The 21133-nt window shown below is 38.4% G+C and overlaps 2 protein-coding genes across 6 annotated transcripts; one reads left to right on the forward strand and one right to left on the reverse strand.

Annotated features, from left to right (window-relative positions):
* The first annotated feature begins 7462 nt into the window (after positions 1-7462).
* LOC136785521 (cytochrome P450 4C1-like) lies at positions 7463-11004 on the forward strand. Its single transcript, XM_066746576.1, has 13 exons — positions 7463-7573; positions 7665-7846; positions 7924-8033; positions 8105-8195; positions 8823-9008; positions 9100-9193; positions 9353-9455; positions 9509-9626; positions 9699-9808; positions 9872-9940; positions 9994-10162; positions 10244-10423; positions 10506-11004. Exons 2-13 carry the CDS (start codon positions 7693-7695, stop codon positions 10667-10669), a joined length of 1548 nt encoding a protein of 515 aa, XP_066602673.1. The 5' UTR covers positions 7463-7573; positions 7665-7692; the 3' UTR covers positions 10670-11004.
* Positions 11005-11145: 141 nt separating this feature from the next.
* LOC136785519 (angiomotin-like 2a) lies at positions 11146-20442 on the reverse strand. 5 transcript variants are annotated; one of them, XM_066746574.1, is made up of 12 exons: positions 20356-20442; positions 19440-19554; positions 19171-19352; positions 18494-18952; positions 18116-18405; positions 17625-18025; positions 17412-17557; positions 17017-17339; positions 16784-16918; positions 16580-16713; positions 16226-16380; positions 11146-15365 (listed from the first exon to the last, which is right to left on the reverse strand). In XM_066746574.1, the coding sequence occupies exons 2-12, from the start codon at positions 19516-19518 to the stop codon at positions 14466-14468; spliced, it is 3204 nt and encodes a 1067-aa protein (XP_066602671.1). In that variant the 5' UTR covers positions 19519-19554; positions 20356-20442; the 3' UTR covers positions 11146-14465. The 5 variants fall into 5 exon arrangements, with proteins under 5 accessions (XP_066602671.1, XP_066602667.1, XP_066602669.1 ...); XM_066746570.1 differs by having other exon boundaries at positions 16532-16713; XM_066746572.1 differs by lacking the exon at positions 20356-20442 and adding an exon at positions 20023-20317 and having other exon boundaries at positions 16532-16713.
* Positions 20443-21133: the final 691 nt, after the last annotated feature.

Here is a 21133-nt window from a genome sequence, read left to right on the forward strand (position 1 = left end):
GTTTTTCCAGGAAAGCGTGGATCTTGGCGAGGACTGCTAGGAGCAAGGACACCTTAACGATCGCATTAACGCAGCCATATTTGTGTCAGCACCGAGTCGCGTGATAAAATCCTGCACGGATTGTTCAATTGGTCGCTTCGAGCGCGCAAACGACTACTCTCCTGCTGGACCACTTGGCACCCGCGTGGGGGGGGGGGGGGGGGGATCCAATGATCCCTCGTTACTTCGCCAGAATTTATGAAAATTATTTAATCATCGATTGGTCCATGTGCGAGCTCCACGCACGCACACACTCGATCCTTTCGACTCGCATGGTTACAGCACTTTGCAACTCGTTTTACATCATTCATCGAGAGAAATATTAGCTAATATTTATGAAAAAATTGTACTAATTAAGGAAATCAAGAAATTATCATCGAGTGAATATCTGACAGCTATATCGAGTATTATAAACGTTGATCAAGTGAATTCGTTTAAATGACAAAATTCGATATTAAATGAGAAGCTAATTATCCTTGTGGGGAGATAAAGAATAAATTAGGAATATTATTTTTTCCATATATAATATCTATATAAAGTCTGTAACCTCGCGTAAGAGGTAGTAAAATCATAAAACCAGACGAGGATTGCACCTGTCTGCACACGATCGTCAATTATGCACATATACACATATCGAAGGATTATTATTATTATAAGGATTGGAAGCTCGTTGCACGAGTGAAATTAAAGAAAAATGATCAACGCTTGGTTCCAGCGAGCGATACCGTTATCGCTCTTTCTCCCCAGCTTTGTAATTCCCTTCCAAGCCGGATGAACTACGCATTCCACTGCAAACAATAGAAAGTATAACGATTATGGCTTTTGCTCAAAGGGACCGCTCGCCTCGCTCGTTCGTCCATGAAGAAACGATTTTTAAAGCGCTAAAACTGCAGATAAAATTAAATAACAAATACCTCCTCCCCCTCCACACTTTTTATCAACTTCGTAATTATTTTACGCGTCTAATTTAAAAGCATATTTCTATCTCGGCTAGAATTTTGATCGGCTTTATTCCATACAACACTGGCAGATTTTCCGATAATGCTCGTGCTGTAACTCGGACGTTTAAACCCTTTTCATTCTATCCCGAATAACCAAATGCATGGCAAACCTATATGCATATTTATTTATTTGCAACCTTTTCAAGTTTGTAATTATTATGTAACGCGCGCGTGTCGTTTGAATAAAAAATTGCATGAAAATAGAAAATTCTTCATATTCTCTCTGGAATCTCGTTAAAAGGTGTCTTTGAAATTGGATGAGGATCTTCCAGGTATTTTGCTTTTTTCTTTGTGAGTTAAGAATAGGGTATGGAGCATGGTATAAGGAGGATCGAGGCTGAGCCCGTAAAATCGTCTTATCACCTGCGACGTCATTCTCCTTTTACGAGCAACGACACGTTGCTCGCTATTGACCCCGAGAGAGGATAAGCAAAACATCTTATGATCCCACTTACTCCTGATAAACCTACACCAGCCATATGATCTCTCTCCTCCAACTACAAAATTTATTCTCTCTCTCCTCTCTCTCTCTCTCTCTCGAACCTTTGGCTCGTCGCGTTCCAAGAGCCTCGATTAAATTACCATCAGCTCCATAATCCAATACTTTCACTCTTAATAATTCCACTGGATTTCCCCGACAATTGTACAATTCCCTGCTGTCACGTGACTGTAGCTCTCCGAATAAAAAGGGGTGACTGCGCGAGCGCAGGTTGTTTTACAGGTTGAATATAACGGGACTGGCCTGCCGATCGCAGGACAGGATGCAGTGGAACTGTGGATTGTGGAAGTAACCGTTGGCGGTTCACTGACCGACAGACTGATCAACTGCGTCAACAGTGTGACGTCACGGATTCTCCATCTTTGCGTTCCACCAATTAAGAGAACAAAGTACGTACGTATATGCGTAATGCGTACACATATATATGCGTGTATACGAACTGAAATAACAACGGTAAATGGGTAACGCTAATGTTGATGGAGAACAAAAAAAAGAAAGCAAAAAAGAAAAAAAAACAGAAATAAGCTGTGGCAAGAAGATTTTGCTTCGGTTCAAAGATCAGTACAAAGAGATCCGAGCCGAAGCCCATTACGGCAGTCTTTCCCTATAATCCTGCTTGAGGGATGATATAGGTTTTTCCAGGGTGCACAACCGAGTTTCTTCCCACTTTACCCTCAAACCCCAAGCCATTTTCTCCGATCTTTCCCCGACCGACCGACCGACTCTGCATCCCTTTCACGGAGGGTTCTCTTTCTCTCTCCCTCTCCGGAAGCTTGTAAACTTACTCGACGAAGATTTTATTTTCCTGCAGCTTGTGCTTTCTTTCCTCCATCCTCGTGCTCCCTCCCCTGCCTTATCTAGATGTGAACCTGGTTATTCCATTGGACATCAACATTGATTAATTTCTGGAAAAGAAAAAAGAAATAAAAACATGCATCCAAGTTGTGGAAAAGTCCATCGGTCCTCGTGCCAGTGCAGTTGGCTTACCTACGGGAAACACCAAGTTCGCATTAGCTGGTGCGTGCACGCCAATCGATATTAGCTTTGCACGCTCACTCCTGACGCCATCCAATACAAACACAAACAAGGACATCCATGCAGAAAGAAACGACAATCCAGGACCATCTTCCATTACACGCTAACAAAGTTTTAATGAACTCGCCATTTTACAGCGTTATATATGTGTGTGTGCGTTTATCGTACACCTATGCGATCGCTCGTGTTACATATAGAAACGAGTTTTGGCTTTTTCCCCCCTTTCTACCTAATCGAATGTTAATTAGCTTTAGCCCGAAATTTATTGAATTACACGCTCCACGCAACAGCAAGTACCGCAACAATAAACCATCGAATTTAGTTTATTAGCGAAACTCGTTTCGCGATTTTACACTCGCTAAAATTATTTACTTTGAATTTTCATCGACTCCAGTGTGTGTGTGTGTGCTTGCTTCCATGCATCGTTGTAACACTATTTCACACGACGCAGCTCTCTTCTATATATATAGTTACATCAGTCGTAATGCTGGAATAATGCCAGTGCTTTCCATTCTCGAAACTTGGGACTTGGGACTCTGTCTCGTTGAGCAGGATGACGAGAGGAGAGTGCGCAGGGGGTGCAAAGGGGTGCAGGGCGAACCATATTTCCGCGATACGAATCTTGAGGCATGCATCCGAGATCCGTCAGTTACCAGCTTAACTTATGTGGATATTTGGCTAGTCATCCAGGAGAATTTAACCAATAACAGCGAGCTTACACGTTCCTCTAAATTATTCTCTAGAAAATAGTCAACTAGCAGAGATTTATTGCTGCTGTATATTCTCAAGTGTAAATATCTGTTTCCTTTACGAATTTTCATTATTACAGGGTTTATAGATAAACAGGAAATGTGGACGAAAGAAATAACAAGAGGCGATCGAGATTTCTTCAAGGGACTTCCGGTCCATTATTATTAAGCTAAATAACTATGAGAGTCCTTTATTTTCACCAATTGTATTTTTTTTGCTAATAAACTATTTGATATATATAATTTTAAAAGTTTGTCAGTTTAAGAAAACTTGCAATTCTCTTTTCGAGAGAAGAATGGTGTCGACTCTCTGTTTACATTTAATGATAAATAAGAGTAAACTTGGGCATTGTTATAAATCATAGCCTGGTAAATCGGGAACAATTAGACATTTATCGGCGTTCAATTCTCGAGTGTAATTAGCAATTTTCAATGCAGGACGATCGAGAAGAACTAGACGGAAAGGGAATAACAAGAGGTGAATCGGACGTCTCCCACGGGACTTCCGGTCGACTCGTACTCATCTTACACAAAAGACAGCCCCAACTTTCCTAACCTTATGACCGTACAATCGTTTCTTACAAGCGCCATGAGCGTTGCGTTATTATTATTGATCAGTTATCGAAAGCATATTTGTCAAGCGCTCAGAGTGGATTTTTTCAGAATAGAGCAAAATATTGATTAATCATGTTGGAGATTCCACTCGATAAGGATCCATTTGACACTTCGATTGATAGAAAAAGAGAAAGGACCAAAATGGCGGTTAGAGAATGTCACAAGTTGGATGGCCTTAAGGGTTTTTAAAATCGATACTTCCTTGCCACGTTGTCCTTTTCTTTGACAGAGTTATTGTGTTATCTGTCGTCCACGCTGCTGCTGCCATTACGAGACAGGCAGTTCGATATATCGATTCCTCGCAGTTAAAAGGATAGCGTCGAGAAAAATTTACGTCGACGTTAAGCAAACTCGATATACCCATAAATCAATAATCTTCCTTGATTGATGTTAATATTGCGTGTTAAAAAATATCTTCGAGAAACAATGAAAATAAATTAAAGTGAGTAGTTGGATTGGAAGGATTTGCGTGTAAGTATAAAAGCAGTCCCGAATGCAGGGAGTGATAAGTGGGTTATTGGGACATGCGAGGAGGTGAAAGAGGTATCGCCCACCAAAATGGGAGGGGAAGACCTTCGTCCTGTAAAAGGATATGAGGAGAATTCTTCGGTAGCTATGGCAACCCATCATCTATATATATATATATATATATATATATATATGCTGTGTGCGAGATCCCCCCCTCTCCACCTCCTCCCTCCATCACCCAACAATTCTTTTCTAGCCCCTCAACGCAGGATGTTGTTCTATATAGGCAAGGACGAGGACTAATACCTTCAAGGACCAAGGACTCTCTCTCTCCCTCTCTCCCTCTCTTTCATTCAATTTCTCCTTTCTACCACTCGTTTCTCAAGATGATAAATATTTGACGCACAATCCATTAAACTCATTCTCCTATAACACAAAAGTAACTCTCCTGTAGAAACTTATCGTACAACTTTTTATCTTTGCGTATTTGAGGAAAAATAGAAAGCAAGTCTCGGGAGAAAGATCTAATTGAAAAACTTCATATCGAATGGTTTCTTGTGCTCTCGTTACAAATATTAGAGATGACCAGTCGCGTTAAAAAGTGTGCCAAGTGTAGACATCTATCGTCGAATGCACAAAATACCGCAAACAAACTTGCTGCGTAGTTGTCGCAGTGGCTCACAGATCGTAGCACCTCCCGGAGTAAAACTGTATTAACGAGAGAGACCTTTTAAAGGTGGATATAGTAGATTTCATTATTGTTAAAAACTAATTAATTATGAACATTTAAAAAATATCTTTAACACACTCTACGTTTTTCCCTATTAGGATCTTTTCTCAACATTTATAATTGATTATCAACAAAAATTTGATTAATAATCTTATAAACTATTAACATTAAGTTTTCTGATTTTTGTTTGTTAATGAATAACATGAAGATAATATTGCGATATCTTATCAGTTCGTATATCCATTACAGGCCTATTTAGATGATTTGATCAGATTTTAGTAATAATTTTATTTTATTGAGAGTCACACACACAGATTTAGACAGTTAAAAGAATTAGAGATTTGCCACTGATATATATACAGTTGCAGCATTAAATAACTGATAAATGTTCATTTGCAAATGTAGTTTCACCCAACTCGGAACGAAATGTAACTCGATAGAGATCGATTCCGAGACTATCCCTATACTTTGTCACTAGATTCTTCCTGGTTTTTCAGGAACTAAAACTGACATGCAATTTTTGCGCACGCAATACGCACATGGTTCACGACCACGCGAGATTCTTTCGCGAAAGTTAGTCGGAAGCAGAATATTGGATTTTGCGTTATCAAGACGCATGCAATTCTTTTCTATCAACATAGTTATACAAACACGAGTTATTTTGCTTGGAATCGTCTATGCTGTCAGAGATAAAGGTGCTTTTTATTTTCCTTAAAGCATATACTTTACAAAATGTACATGCAAGCATCCTGTTACTATTCTGGGCTTTTGGGGAACCAAGCACGCTTACTATTATTATTATTCTTATTACACATGCACGACGCAAGCTTTTCACCCATGACCCGTGCAACTTTGCAAAAGCTGTAACTACAGAAAAGATAAATAAATCTCGACGATGAAAACATTAAATACAAATTGAGACATCGAGTAAACGTTAACATTCGAGCATAAGTCATATCGTAACAAACAAATCATTTATCGTCTTTGCGATTTTTTTCGATTTTTTTGAAAATATTAGAGAGAGAGAGAACAAGTATGGTCCGAAATGGAAAGAATTATTCTGCCAGTGCCTCCTCATCCGGGTATATGAAATTTCGAACAACATTTATCGCTGCTAGCTGGAATGGTCTGCCCGTAGGTTATCGTTTTACGACAATTCAACATGTTCCATCGTCTGCACGATAAATTCACGGTTCGCTGTATTGATATTCCTTTTATTAAAACGCTCCCTCCCACTCGACAATGGAAAAATCGAAGCATAAAAATGATACAAGATTATAGGATTAAGATTTAATTTCTATTTTGTCCAACTTGACCCAAATTTTCAAATACTTTCTCCTACTCGATTTGTCAAATTGTCAAATTGGTACCTTAACGTTCAAAGCGATTATTTCTCCTCCGAATATTAAAACCTACGAGGGCCAATCGGATCGAAGGAATTCGTTCGGACATTTTGAAGTATGCCAGGAACCTTGACCCTTTGAGATAATTGGAATGTAATGAAAAAAAAGTGGCTGTTAGACGAGTTTTTTTCTCCTTTAAATGAAGCAACGCTATTACTCCGCGACGATCCTTTAAATTTTTGAAAGTTCTACACAGAAAATCGCAAACTTCATTTATACCACTCTATTTATACTTATCAACTTTTTTCCTCTATAAATCTTATTTCCTCCCACAACTCGAACTCTCAATGCAACACTAATTATTTTTAACAATCGAGTTTGAGATGGCGTTAATGCAAATAAATGAGATAAAAGAGTACAGTTGCGCAGAATAATAATTCCAACGATGGATATAATAATGAATTATCGAGAGGCAATCGCAGATCAAGATATCTCGGTAAACGCGAAATTTACTTACATTTCCTAGCGATGGAAAGCTAAATCTGACAACTCGGATAAACTAGTCTCCGCGTGGTATCTAATGGACTCTTTCTCTCCCTCTTTCTCTCTTTTTCTCCCTGAGCCGGCTACGTCATACAATGCAGCCGCTATATAGCGGCTAAAATAACATTTTAAGCGAGTAGTCGCGCCGCGCCTCAAAGTCGCTTCGTACTGGGATCGGCTCAACCCGTCGTACACGTATAATAAAAGCTCGGAAACCCAGCTCCAGCTTTTTCAATTCTCATTTGAAAAATTCAACAATTTTAATATCCTACTTTCCACCAGGAGAACGCACGCTAATACAAATACTGTTTCCTATTTATTTCGTTATTTCAATTCCTTATAATCCTAGTTTAACATTGTGAATACATAGATCGATGAAGATTTGCGATGAGCATTTGAGATAGCTTGGAAAATTTCACCCTTTTTTAGGGGTAGTTTGGATTCGAGCCACTCTTTCCTTTCGAGTGACATTGTGATTTATTCGCGAACTGGCATTGACCAATTGGAAAAGTTTGTTTGCTACACTTGTCAAAATATACGCTTGACACTGGGTAATGCCGATAAATTATAATGATAACAGTCTTATCAGGAAAGCGCTTCTTGTCCGGTCAAAAATTAAATCTCAATTTGTCGTTTTTGCAGTGAATCCCTACTTTTTCACAATTTCAAGATGATTACTGCGATACTTTTGGCACTTGCCATTGCTTTATTCGGTTTTCACTATTTTATCCGTAAGGGAAGAATAGGGAGACTGATTTGTAAAATTCCAGGTCCTAAGTCTTATCCGATTATTGGAAACTTGTACGCCTTCAAACTTTCGATGAGTAAGCGCAAGAATTCATCATTAATTTCATAACATTTTTACAGTCAGATTACAGTGCGCTTTATCTTTTTTATTTAGAGGAGCTTTGGACGTATTTGAGATACTTGAATAACGAATACTATCCAATTTATAAAATCTGGAGTATAACGACTGCTTTGGTAAATATTCGACATCCGGATGACGCAGAGGTAAAAATTATTAGATATATATATATATATATGAATGGTGAAAGGATTTGAACATTTTTTATATAATCCAGGTTCTCCTTACGAGCACGAAACATATAGAAAAAAGCGAATTGTACAACTTTTTACACCCTTGGTTTGGCACAGGACTGCTAACCAGCACAGGTAAACAAAAATCCATTCATAATAGATAAAAAGAAATCTTCGTTTCAGATTTTGTTTCTATAATTAAACACGGCTGCTCATCGACTCTTTAAATGTTATTCGCTCCACACAAACTGTAAACATTTCTCCAACTGATATTTAACCTTTTTTCTTCAATTCCAGCTTTAATCGCGCCAACTCTTTTATAAAGCAAGAATTAACTTTAAAAGTTTATTTTATCTCAAGTGAAAATAGCTTGTGTTGAATCGTAGACTGAATTTATCATTATTAACTGTTAAAGAAATTGCAGTATTATCAGAAAAGCTTATAAACCATCGTAAAATACACGATATGATATGATTTATGACAATTATTATACTAATGAACCGGAATGTCTGGATAAAATCGTATCTGCGGATTGCAAAAATGTGATTGGTTCTTCAGTTCTAGAGAGCTTAGATAATATATCGTCGGCTGAAAGTGCGGATTTCAAATTTGTAAATCTAGCTTTAGATAATTCTTGCTTCTGTAAACTCATCAGAGTTTTATCATCGATCAATGTGACTTTTAAATTTAGTATATATCGCAATTATTCTCTTATCAATTTACACTGTGTTAAACTAGTATCGCTGGTATTCACTTTTCTAGGTAGCAAATGGCAAAATCGAAGAAAAATCTTGACTCCAGCTTTTCACTTTAACATTCTTCAACAATTCGTGGACATATTCGTCGAGGAATCAGAGAGAATGTGCGATTCATTGAAGGTCGAAAAGGGTCCGGTAGTCATGGATCTAGTTCCTCTTCTCAGTGAATCCACGTTGAATGCAGTTTGTGGTAATTTTCATTTTCATTTCGCCTTGATTAAATCTCGTCCATCTGAAAGAGTAAAAAAATTATAACTAGAGAAAAAAATTTTTGCATGCAGAAACAGCTATGGGAACTTCTTTGCAAGGTCGTGGAGAGTTTCAATATAAATATCGCGAGGCTGTCCATCAAATGGGCGAGCTGCTTGTGCACAGGTATATCTGAAGACACGTATGCAGTACATCGACAGAAATTAAAAAAAAATATTGTACACAGTCGAGAGAGGCACTATTCTTTTATGCAGCAAATTTTTTTACAACACTAGCTTGATTGAGTAGATTGATTAAACGCTGAACGATTCGTTTGCTACTCAGATTGGTGAACCCCTGGCTACACGAAGACTGGATGTTCGCACTCTCACCCACTTACAGACGTCAAAGCAGAATCCTCAAAATTTTACACGGTTTTACAAAAAAGGTAATTTTTTTAAACAATTTTTGTGGGATGAAAATGAAAATGTATTTTTGTAGATTATAGGAGAAAGAAATGTTTATCACAACATAACTGGCGGTCGATATTTAAAGGGATTTGAAAACAAGCCAGGAGTCCCTGTAGATATGCAGGAATCTGACGAACAACCTCTCAAGAGTAAGAATTTTCTTCTACTATTATTAAGAAAAAAACGATAATCTCAAATGTTCCCTTCTTTTAATTTATCAGTAAGAAAAAAGAGATTAGCCATGTTGGACTTGTTAATAGCAGCCAATAGGGATGGGAACCAAATAGATGAAAATGGAATTAGGGAGGAAGTCGATACTTTTATGTTTGAGGTAATTATCTTCTAAATTATATCATCGCAGACACTATTGCCAATGAAAGAGCAAATCTTTTAGGGACACGACACTACTGCCCAAGCTTTGGTTTTTGTTATTCTCTTACTCGCTGAACACCAGGATGCTCAGGTAACTCTTGACAATTTTTCGAGACTCTCGTTATTCACGAGGCACATTTTCAGGAACGTTGTAGACAAGAGGTGGAAGAAGTTTGGCTGGAGAATGATGGGGAGATAAATGCGCAAACTTTACAACGCATGCCTTATCTGGAACGTTGCATCAAAGAGTCCCTGAGATTATACCCGAGTGTTCCATTTATCTCTCGTTACATCGAAGAAGATTTACATTTGAGTATGCACTTTAACACCAAAGGCAGAATATTCATTTTGGCATAGCTTCCATCGACTTGACAATTTCTTTTTCTTTCTCCAGAAAAGTACATCATTCCTGGAGGAACCATAGCCCACGTTCACATCTACGACGTCCACAGAGATCCAAATTTCTGGCCAAACCCGGAAGAATTTGACCCAGACAGATTCTTGCCGGAGAACATTATAGGTCGACATCCATTTTCTTACATCCCCTTCAGCGCTGGTCCTCGTAATTGCATTGGTAATTTTTCCCCTAATTTGGTAGATGCAAAATCAACGAAATTAATGATAATGTTATCGAATAAAGCGAATTTTTGTTTCAGGTCAAAAATTCGCATTTCTAGAGATGAAATGTCTCGTTGCATACCTGTTGAGAAATTTTCACATAGGGCCAGTCGATCGGATCAAAGACATTGTTTTCATGGCTGATCTAGTATTACGAGCTTCCCATCCACTGCGTGTCAAATTCACACCGATCAAACATTAAAACTCCTCTTTGCTCCTTCTTCTTATCAACCTAATCATAAACATTATTCCTTGTTAGCATATAATCGTAAACAAAATCAATTTCCTACAGTAGTAAAATAGAGTTTAGCGTTAAAAATATACTTGCCTAGATGTAAGAACTGAAAACGTGACCATGTATTTTAGGATAATTAAAAGACTGTAGATTCTCTTTTTTAGGATAACATTGTGGAAATCAGTAAACGAACAAAAATCATTTTATCTTTTATATTCTCAGCGTTAGAATATATGTTTTTTATAAATGAATGTTGAAAGATTTGAAAAGACAGCAATAATTTCACAAAAAAAAGAAAATACAATCTAAGGCCTAGTCAATTTTGTATGAAATCAATAGAACAAATAAATACATTCTTAGCATATCTCTAGTTCGACAAATTGCGATAGCGTTTCTTTAAGGAAATAATATAATAGGTGTATACGATGAATAAAGCAGATACATTATACTTTACAACAGAGCCTGTATTTCGCATAATTTCTTTACATCAACCGACTATCACTGCTTTTTTCTCATGTACTAAGCTTAATCCGCTGAAAACCATACATAGTTCGACGGATATTCGTTTTACATTTTCCGGTTAGTATAAAGCTAATATATTATAACGTGTATACAATATATACCAGCGCGACTGAGCACTGTGCTATCGCGAATTATTTCCTCTTAACGTCTGCTTACTCTGTCTATTTTCCAGCCTCGCGTTGTAAAAAGTTTATCCTTCATCGACAATAAATTATGCTCGCATAACTGTGCAACTTCTCGCATTGCAAGTGTCCTACCAAACAATTTTTCGCAAAATCCTTCAAACGTTACAGTACAAATTCTTTGATAAAAACTTTGAGTTACATTGACTATGGTACATGTAACGAGAAATTTGATAGCTTTGCGAGCTAACTCGATTGGAAATCGCTCGATTTCACCTGTAACATATGGCAGGAGCTCTTTAACCAATTACGACAAGATATTCTTAGGATCTGCGAGACATTGAACAAAAGAAAAATGCAATATCTCCAGGGAGTCTCGAGGAGACGAACGAGAAAAAATAAATAAATAAAGTGTGTCGTTTTATAAACGGCCGTATCAAAAATAGAGAGCAAACGGTAGACGGGGGCGCCCCCGTCATTTTAAGAGTTACTATCGGTGACCTATACGCGTAACACGCAGAAATATCGTAGCAACGATATTTGGATACGACGTATAGTCACTCATACGCAGTACGTATCTTTGGTGACGTTGCATTTGGTATTCTTGCATGTGAAAGGTACAGATTTCTTTTTTCTCATACTTCCCTAATTCCGTTAACATTAATTAATTCCTTTCTATAAAATCTGGGGGGGGGGGGGGAGGGGATAATTTTTCCTACACGAACCCTTCACGCTTAGGTCGTACATACTTCCAATTGAACCGAGTTAAATAAGTGAGCTTGCACCATAACTGCGTCTCAAAAGCAATTTTTAATATTTATATATTTATTAAAAATTTGCGACGCGCTAATTTATTAACAATGAATCTGTTTGGAGTCACTATTTTTTGTGTAATAACAGCCTTACTTTTTTACGTCTAAATGGTAAATCTGACTAAATGCAGGGTATACCCTACGTAAAAAGAACGATTCTTTTTGAGATTTAGAGAAACTAGCATCAACAAACCTATTATGCTTCTTGTTTCAATATATTTCAATGTCAATTGTCTTGTCATCGTCGCAAGAATTTTCTTTCCGATTATCGAAGGAACTTTGACGACTTTGGAATGATAAAGGAAAGTAAACAAAAAATGACTGTGGCGTGCGTAAAAACGGTAACTTGTCTTTTATCTAGAAACGTAAAAAAAGACTATAAATCACGCTCTCACACTCAGACACAAGATTGGAATACAAATAGCTTTAAAAAATTTGATCGTGATGCAAAATGAGTAATCGTATATCGGAGCTACTGATTAAATTGTATTAGCATAATGTAGAAATTGTTATACCCGCTGCAAGGTATAAGAATAGAGAATTAAAAATTACTATATCAGCATCGACGAACGAAGAACAAAACAAATTTTAAGCATCTGGCTGATAAAAGGATTACAAGTTTATTCTTATAAATAATTAACATGCATGTTGAAAACACACTAGGAATTGGTTCCATTCGAATCGAAGCAAACTCTAACGACGAGACAGTGGACGTCGATTGAAAATGCAAAGACCGTGTGATTATTATGAAACGGCTGTTACAACACAACCAATAAAGAGCTGCTGACTACAAAGTATACCGATAGAACGTCGGAAGTATCAAAGATTTGAAATTTGATGCAAGATTATCAATACGATCACCTTTTAATAATTGTTAGCCGCTCTACCTCTTCGACCACAAATATTCGCAGGGAGAGGAGGGGCGATCGTCCTGAATAATTTACTTACGACATTCGTCTCTCACACTAATAGAATGTCTTCACTCGCAAAAGGGACACAGAAATGAAATAAATCTGGCTAAATCGATACGCAATTCTATACTACATCACAATCAACGTATTACTATGTTACAGCTTGGAAACATTAACGCTTTGTTTTCTAATGCAATTCAAATTCTCTTCTTTATCTCCCTCTCTCTCTCTCTCTCTCTCTCTCTCTCTCCCACTCTCTCATTATCTTTATCCAGCTTTAACATCGATTCGATCTTATTGCGTCACGTCGAAAGATACTTCGCCGGGTAAATTGTAATAATTATAATAATAGTAATAGTATAATAGATATAATTAGCACGAGAAACAAATAAATACAGTAAAATTATATTAGGAGTCATTTGTTATAAAAAGAATGAATTCTACACTTTGGTGTATGTGTCACGGGTATTGTGTCTGAATCGTGTGTGCACGTGTGTGTGTGTGGGTGTGTAACTTTGAGTGTCTAATATTCCCTTTCGGTAAATCGGGGAGACAAAGGCTTGGCCAATGCATTCGGAGATGACATTATGTTATTTATGAGTCTAAGCATATCTCACAAAAAATATTAGAAGCTTGCCAATGGCAAGAAGGCAATAAAGCAACATTAGTCCGTGAAAAATGATTCAAGACGGTTCGATAGAAATCGGTAGCACGAGGGAGAAAGTTTTCAGTAGATACTGTTGCTCAGTCTCACAGGAAATTATGCCAGCTAAGGCGTAATTTCATGGCTCGGCATGAAAACCATTATGGTTTAGAAGAGAAGGAGGAGGAGTTTGGCTGTCCCCACCGGGATTATCAGAAACAGCCACGAATCGGTATGCGAACCCGTCTCGTTCTTGTATAAAGGTATTTTGTATGTATAAAATCGAAAGGCACTTTTTCGCAAGGCACACGTAGAAAGCTCGCGTCCCGAATAGGCTCCTGCTGAAGGAGACATAGCTTCCCATTTTTCTTCACGCGAGAGTTACTTTGGTAATGACTAGGTCATATTCTATAACGCTATTTTTTCTTCTATTTTCTATTACTTTAAAAATTTTTTTTTTTTTTTTTTTTTTTGTAGTATAAAGCGCGTAGAGTTGGAGAGTGTGTCTATTATGGCGTAGCATATGCTGGCTTAGACGCAACAGATGCCTGAGGAAACTCAAGTTGGGTCGTTGTTCTTGCTCTATGGCCACGTGCGGAAGAGTGGTGGCTTCGGAAACGAAAGAATAATCTTTACAATCGAATTCTAAAAGATCGCTTAAAGGCACGGATTGTTGGCAGAATTACGCTCGATTTTATCGAATATTTCTGTTGCTGCAACGCAACGCAGCCGCACGAGTTTCGAGTAAAGAGCTTAAAATTGAATTCGGTAATTGGGGCGAGGTATCGACCTGGCCTTGGTAGGAGGAAGCGAGGACGTGGAAGCTTCGGAACTCGCAGTTCCTCCGGAGTCCCTGGCACTCTTGCTGCTGACAGTGCTGCCGGTGCTCTGGCCGCGCGAGTTCACTTGCTTCCTCAGTGTTCCCTTGCCGTTGTCACCGTCGCTCAATCTCCCATACTCCCCGATCCTCCTCGAGGGCGGTGGGATCAGAGAACGAACCTGCTCCCGATGCTTCACCATTTCCATCGAGCTGGGTGACTTCTTTCTCTCTATCTCGTTCTGCAGCCGCTCGTAATCGTTGCTCGACGATGGTTTCTTCAAGTTTTGGCCGTAAGACTCCGAGGACTTCTTTCTCCTTTGAGCCTTTGTGTCGAATCTACCGTACTCCAGGGTGCAGTTACCAGAATCCCTGGATTTGATCGGTGACGCGGGCTCGATCACCGGTCCAGGGTCGGATTTCTTTCGAGTCTCCGAGTCACTGAGACGACAGTAACGAGAGCCCGAGGAGGATTTCAAGCTCCTCGGGGGCCTCGGGAGCGAGCTGGGTGGGAGGCTTCCGGCTCGTCGAGGTTCGCCCTCCTGCATCCTCTGTCGCTGCGAGCTTCTACCCTGTTTCTCCAGCAGCATCATATCCTCGGGCTTGCCGTCCGACAGGCGCGACACGTTGGCCTTGAAACGGGCAGCTGCGCTAGCAAACTCGATGATCCCGGCTGACGAGGCTTCACCCCCCGAGTCGTCCAGCAGGCGAGACTTGCTCGACACTGTACTCGAGCTACCCGTGCTATCTACACCCGCCAATAGTGGCTTGGGTATTTTTCCTTTTCGCGACGCAGTGCCTGGATTAGAGAATCCTGGAAAACAGCAAAGTGCCCGCTGAAACAAGAGAACAAATCGCCCACGTTCGATAGGATACCGGGACCTGGAATTGGGTTAGTGCTCGCCACAACAGCGCATGCACACTCGGGATAGGGTCTGGTTTCAGGATTAGTGGGAGTTCTTTTTAAATAAATCAACCAAAAAGGAACAAAACAAAAGAGAACCATCAATTTCACTTACGCTATAGTCTCTATTCTGTTAAGGACGTCAGAAAATAATTTGGTTTCGAATTAAGACAATCTTTGTTTGTTTTTCTTATTTAATTGCCGAATCGTTCTATCCATTCGATAGAAACATCAATTTTGCACAGATATAGATAAAAAAAAAGTTAAAAAATTACTCTCTATCATTAATTACACATTGTTAAGTCACACAGTGAAATGCAATACATGTTATATAAATCAGAAATAGTTAACTTTTGTTGAAATCAAGAACATCACATATCGTTCGAGAATTGTAATTCATGTTAACTGTTCCTGCTTTCGTATAAAAAAAAGTCAACTCGTCACTCGCAAAGCACACTAATACCTTCAAGTGTAATTTCTCTAGTTTCTCATGTTCCACGGTAGCTATTATATACGAGGTAAAATAGAAATAAAGGATGTTGAACCGCTCAGAATCAAGTTTGATGGTAGCAAAGAAGCCTGACTGATTCGATAATCGACAAGATAAAAATGTTCAATCTTAAACGTCATGTGGCACCAAATGGTTAAATGTATAAATATTGTAAAAGGAAAATTAAAGCAACTAATTAGAATTCGAATATAAAAGCTGATTTATAAAAATTAATTAAAAGTCGATCGTTTGAAAGGATTTCTTTGTAATAGAGAAAATTACACCTTCGACATTCTTCCTACCTTACTGAGCAGCTGCGAGTCGAGTTCTTTGAGCTGATCGTCAAGACTTTTGTTAGTTTGTTCAAAGCTGCCCTGCTTCCTATATTTATAACTGTCCGCAACTCCGTACGAGCTGGTGCAGCCATAACCACTGCCTCCTCCCAGAACACTACTCACTGCAATAAGAAACTATTTCAAAATATGTAAAATTATGAAAAATGTTACGCGCATTTGGCTAAGTTTAAGGCTTCTCCGATTGTTGATGTACCCATCAATGACACACATCTTGCCTCTCTTTCTCTCTATTCTTGTATTCATTATTTTTACCAAGTTCTGGTGTGCTGACAAGTGCAGTATGATGATCTGCCGACGTACTTGAATGAGTCGAATGTGCAGCGGGATAACTTCCTACTCCACTGCTGCTACTGCTGTCCTTGTCATACGTGTGCTTCTGGAGTACTCGGATCATTGCGTCTCTCTCGGCCAGTTTCGACTCCAAATCTTTCATTCTGAAAAACGTAATAGACTCTAAATACTGTTCGCTCCAAATAATCGATTAATTGGTCTCTCTTTGTCTACCTAGATTCAAGGTCAGCCAATTTTTTTTGAGCCGCATGAACCTCGTCCATGTGCCTCATTTTCTCAGATCTGGCTTCTGCTATGAGTTTCTCCGCATCCTGACTGGTTTTTTCTAAGGCAGCTATCTTCGCATCCCTGATCAATCATTAATAGCGATATTAAATTTTTATCCATAGTTAATTACTCATTAATTTGAACAGTTTATAATCGATACGAGAAAAAGTGTGACGTACTTCGGAAGACTAGCAGCATCAATGGCAGCTTGCCTGAGTGCACTTTCCTCAAGGTAACGCTGCTCCCATTTAGCCACGTCGCCTTCCAGTGACATAATTTTTTCGTCTCGTTCGCGTAGTCTACGTTTCAATTCAGCAATCGTTTCTCCGTTCGATTGTTCATTACCATTGGCACCACCACCCCCGCCTTCTCTCAGTTCCCTCTCCAGTTGGCCCCTCAACTGCCTTTCAGTCTCTTCTCGCCTGTCACTTGATGCTTGAAGAGAGGACAGAGCTCTTTGGAGTTGGGCTACCCTTTCCACGTACACTTGCTTTTTACAGCACTAAGATAACATTTTTCGTTATATAATACCATCTCTTATATATTTTTCATTCTTTATATTATATTTTATTACCTCTTCTTCCAAGCGTACTACATTCCCTTGTGCATTTGTTAGAGCTGTGTCTAGAATATCAATATGTGTGCGTTGCTCTTGTAACGTTGCTCGTTGGGCGGCTAATTCTATCTCTTGTCTCTCTTTTGCAGCAGCCAGCTCTTTATCTGAAATTATAAGAAATAATAAAAAATCTCTCTCCGACTTTAGATTTTGGGCTGAAGAGAAGTTTACTTTGTGTAATTAGTTGTCCAATCAATAGCTCCCTTTGGGTTAATTCCTTTCTCATGGATTCTACAATAGGTGGGCTATCGGTTCGTGATGATAATAAATCGATTTGGTCCCTTAGCGCGCAGTTTAGCTCGGTTAGTCGTCTGCAATCGTTCTGCAGCCTTAGCCTTGCGGCTCGTTCTAATTTTTCCCTTCTTTCACAGGATGCGGCGAGTTCTTCGTGCGCCCTGTGAACTTTCGCTATTTCCTGCTCCAACTTTTGCGACTTCGCCACTTTATTGTAACAACGCTCCAATTCAAGTTTTAAAGCACTATTCTCCTGGATAACTATCTGAATCATTTCAGACGGCGGCCAGATTTCACCTGTTGCTTGTTCCATCTCCTCCCTGCCTTTCGTTTGAGGCCTATCGACAATTAAACAATACCAGGTTATTAAAAGATTGTATGTCTCGATGACGAATTTATTGGTAATATTTATTGAAGAATAGAAATACCGTGGTGACGTAGTACGAGGATCATAATTTTCAATGTCCACCTTCCCAACTCTAGACAAGTCCGGTTGTGATCTCGACAAAGTTAATTTTTCAGTTGGTCCAAGAAGTCTGTGTTTACTTTTTAATGGTAACAAAGTAGATATATATGAGGGTGGTGGCCTATCCTCGTATTCATGATCATTTTGCTTTCCTCGCTCATTTTCTCGCATCCTCATGTCTATCGTTCCCGTATTATTGGGTATTTTTGTATACGATGGCACTTTAACTTCTTTCGCAAGATGCTTTAGAACCTGATGAATCAATGAAGCACACATTTAAGTCATAACAAAAGTGGTTATACAATTCTTTAGTAAATATAATTACTTTTTTTATAATCACCTGAGATTGACTGAGGTAATCATCAGGAATATCGGTAATCTCTTGACAGCCGCCATTTCCTGACTGATCATAGGTATGATCCTCGTGTGGCAAACTTGTTAAAGATTGCATAGTTGGGCTATTTGAATGTCCCTTACCTCCACCTTCGCAATACAAGTAACCCAAGTCTCCATGTTCTCGAACAACACTAGATAGCCTTCCGGAAGGAGTCCATGCATTTTCATCATTCGCATTATGAATTATAAGTGTGTTATATGAACTGGTTGACACATCCAAGCTGCTCCTGTTTGATCCAATGCTAGTGCGATTACTTAAATTATCTTTTAGACTATTCCTATTAGAGCCATTGATACTGTCTTTCAGGCTATTTCTATTAGATCCATTAAGACTCTCCTTCAAACTATTTCTGTTTGAACCATTCAAGCTATCTTTTAAACTGTTTCTGTTGAGCAGGTTACCCTAAAAATGAATAAAATATTTGGCTCTTATATGCAACAAAATATACACAAGAGTATGGCAAAATGTATAATTGAACAAACTGCGACACACAGACATACTTTAGAAACAGCTGAAGTCTAATAGGATTTTTGTCATTACAATTTAAATACAAATATATCTCAGTACGAACACATGATTTTATAAGTTTTTAAAATAGGAAATAATTTTGTTCTACTTACTTGTATATTTGGTATATTTTCTTTATGACTTGAAGACCTAGATGGACTTTGTTGTTGATTTTCCTGGCCTTGTGGTTCTTGACGAGCCGTGTGTCTTATTACATATCTTTCTTCATTGCTCAAATTCTCATTGGACGTTGACACATCAGTATCACTGCCGCTTAAACTTTGAGGGAGACCTCCTAATAATGGTAATCGAGCCATAAGAAAAAATTATTTCAAACAATAGACAATATGGACAAGAGAGAAAAAAAAGAATAAAGATATACCTTGTAATGACAGCTGTTTTCTTTGTATATTATTGTTGGAGAAGGGAAGAAATCTGTTGGTTTGTTGAAGGGAACTCATTGTTAATATTAATTCATTGAGAAGTATGTTTTATATCTGCAAAAGATGGAAGCAATTGATTAATTTGATGAAATTAGTATCTTCGGATGCATGCTTCTATAAACTAATTTATAGAAAAGTTAACAATGCCACACATTGAAAATAGAAATATATAGAACATTTATTTTGTTCTTTATATAGATTTACCGAATTTATATTTTCGCAAGTTAGAAGAAGTTTAAAGCATTCCAGCTATTTACAAAAGTGTGAGAGAGCATGAGAGATGAGAGACACATTGAAGAATTAATCGCGACACCGTGCTAACGAGCAAGAAAAAACAGCTACTGTGGAATGTATGTATTCCTTCTGGTATCCTTACATTGTGCTGGAGAAACCCATTTAACACAACATTATAGAAAGGTGAAAGAAAGAAAGATAAAAGGAGGGCATTGATAGAAATGTGTACGGTCTGCTCAAACACGAACGAAGATATTATATGGAATTAGTAAAATAGAAGCAGAACACCTTTGCTCTGCTCTGACAGAGGTGTCAATACTCCGAAATGTTGATAACCCAGGGATATAGGGGATTACATATATGAGATTTTTTGTTATTGCGAAAGCGAGGCAAGCATCGATCTGGCCTTTCACAATACACAAGAAGGCCACGGATTTACGCGGAGAATTCTGTAAGCTCCGATTTTACATTCGGTCATCGTATTTTTACGGTTTTCCGAACTTGGAAATCCATTATAAATAAACAAAAGAACATCGCACTAGGCAGATCTGCCAAGCTCCGATACGGTCATTACGTTCTAACGCAAATTAAGCGACAATCGATTATCGTCGAATTACTCACTTGATGAGATGATGCGAAATCGTAGCGAATATCGCAATTATTTCAATAAATTAGTACACTTTACTCCTCCGCGCACGAGAAATAAAAATTCTTAGTTGCCGCATTCCTCGCCAGGGAGCGATACTTCTGAAAAGGGGACGCACAGGGGACGCAATAATGCCGGCCATTTTCTTTTTTTCTTTTTTTTATTGTATGATGATAATTCCATTTATCTATACATACCTAATTGTCTATCACTCTGCCTTTGGCCCTCCGGGCTATAGGGCTATTTCTAACATCTATTGTCGAAAAATTATAATCCAACGATTATAGGTTTTTAAAATACAATTTCGTTAAAAATGGTTCAGGTTGATTCTATCAGATTTCTATCGATAACATTGTTACTGCTATAACTTATGACCAAAAAGTTTTCGATAATTTTCTAATGTTGTATAAAAATCCCAATTAATTAAGAATTGATAAATCGTTATTATTAGAAATATGATCAGAAAATTTGGAACGATGTTGATAATGTCTTTTACCAAATATCGGTAAATACTCAAAGCAGCGCCGCCGAGTGTCGAAGCCTGTATCAGCCTGAATGGGAGGAGAAAACGTGATACATGTGATTACATGCTTATTGCACGCACAGTAAAGCTTTTTCTTTACGGCGATTTGTTTGTAAAAAGTTGCTCTGATGGGTGGAAATATGCGATCATCAAAGAAATCCGGTGGATTTCAAGCGATGGGGCTTAGTTACCCAGTACTTAAAGGGATATTGAAACGAGGATATAAAATT

Source organism: Prorops nasuta, unplaced genomic scaffold (genome assembly GCF_024137725.1).
Source record: "Prorops nasuta isolate Cenicafe-Biocafe unplaced genomic scaffold, Cenicafe_Pnas_1.2 PNAS00455, whole genome shotgun sequence".
Classification (NCBI taxonomy): Eukaryota; Metazoa; Arthropoda; class Insecta; order Hymenoptera; family Bethylidae; genus Prorops; species Prorops nasuta.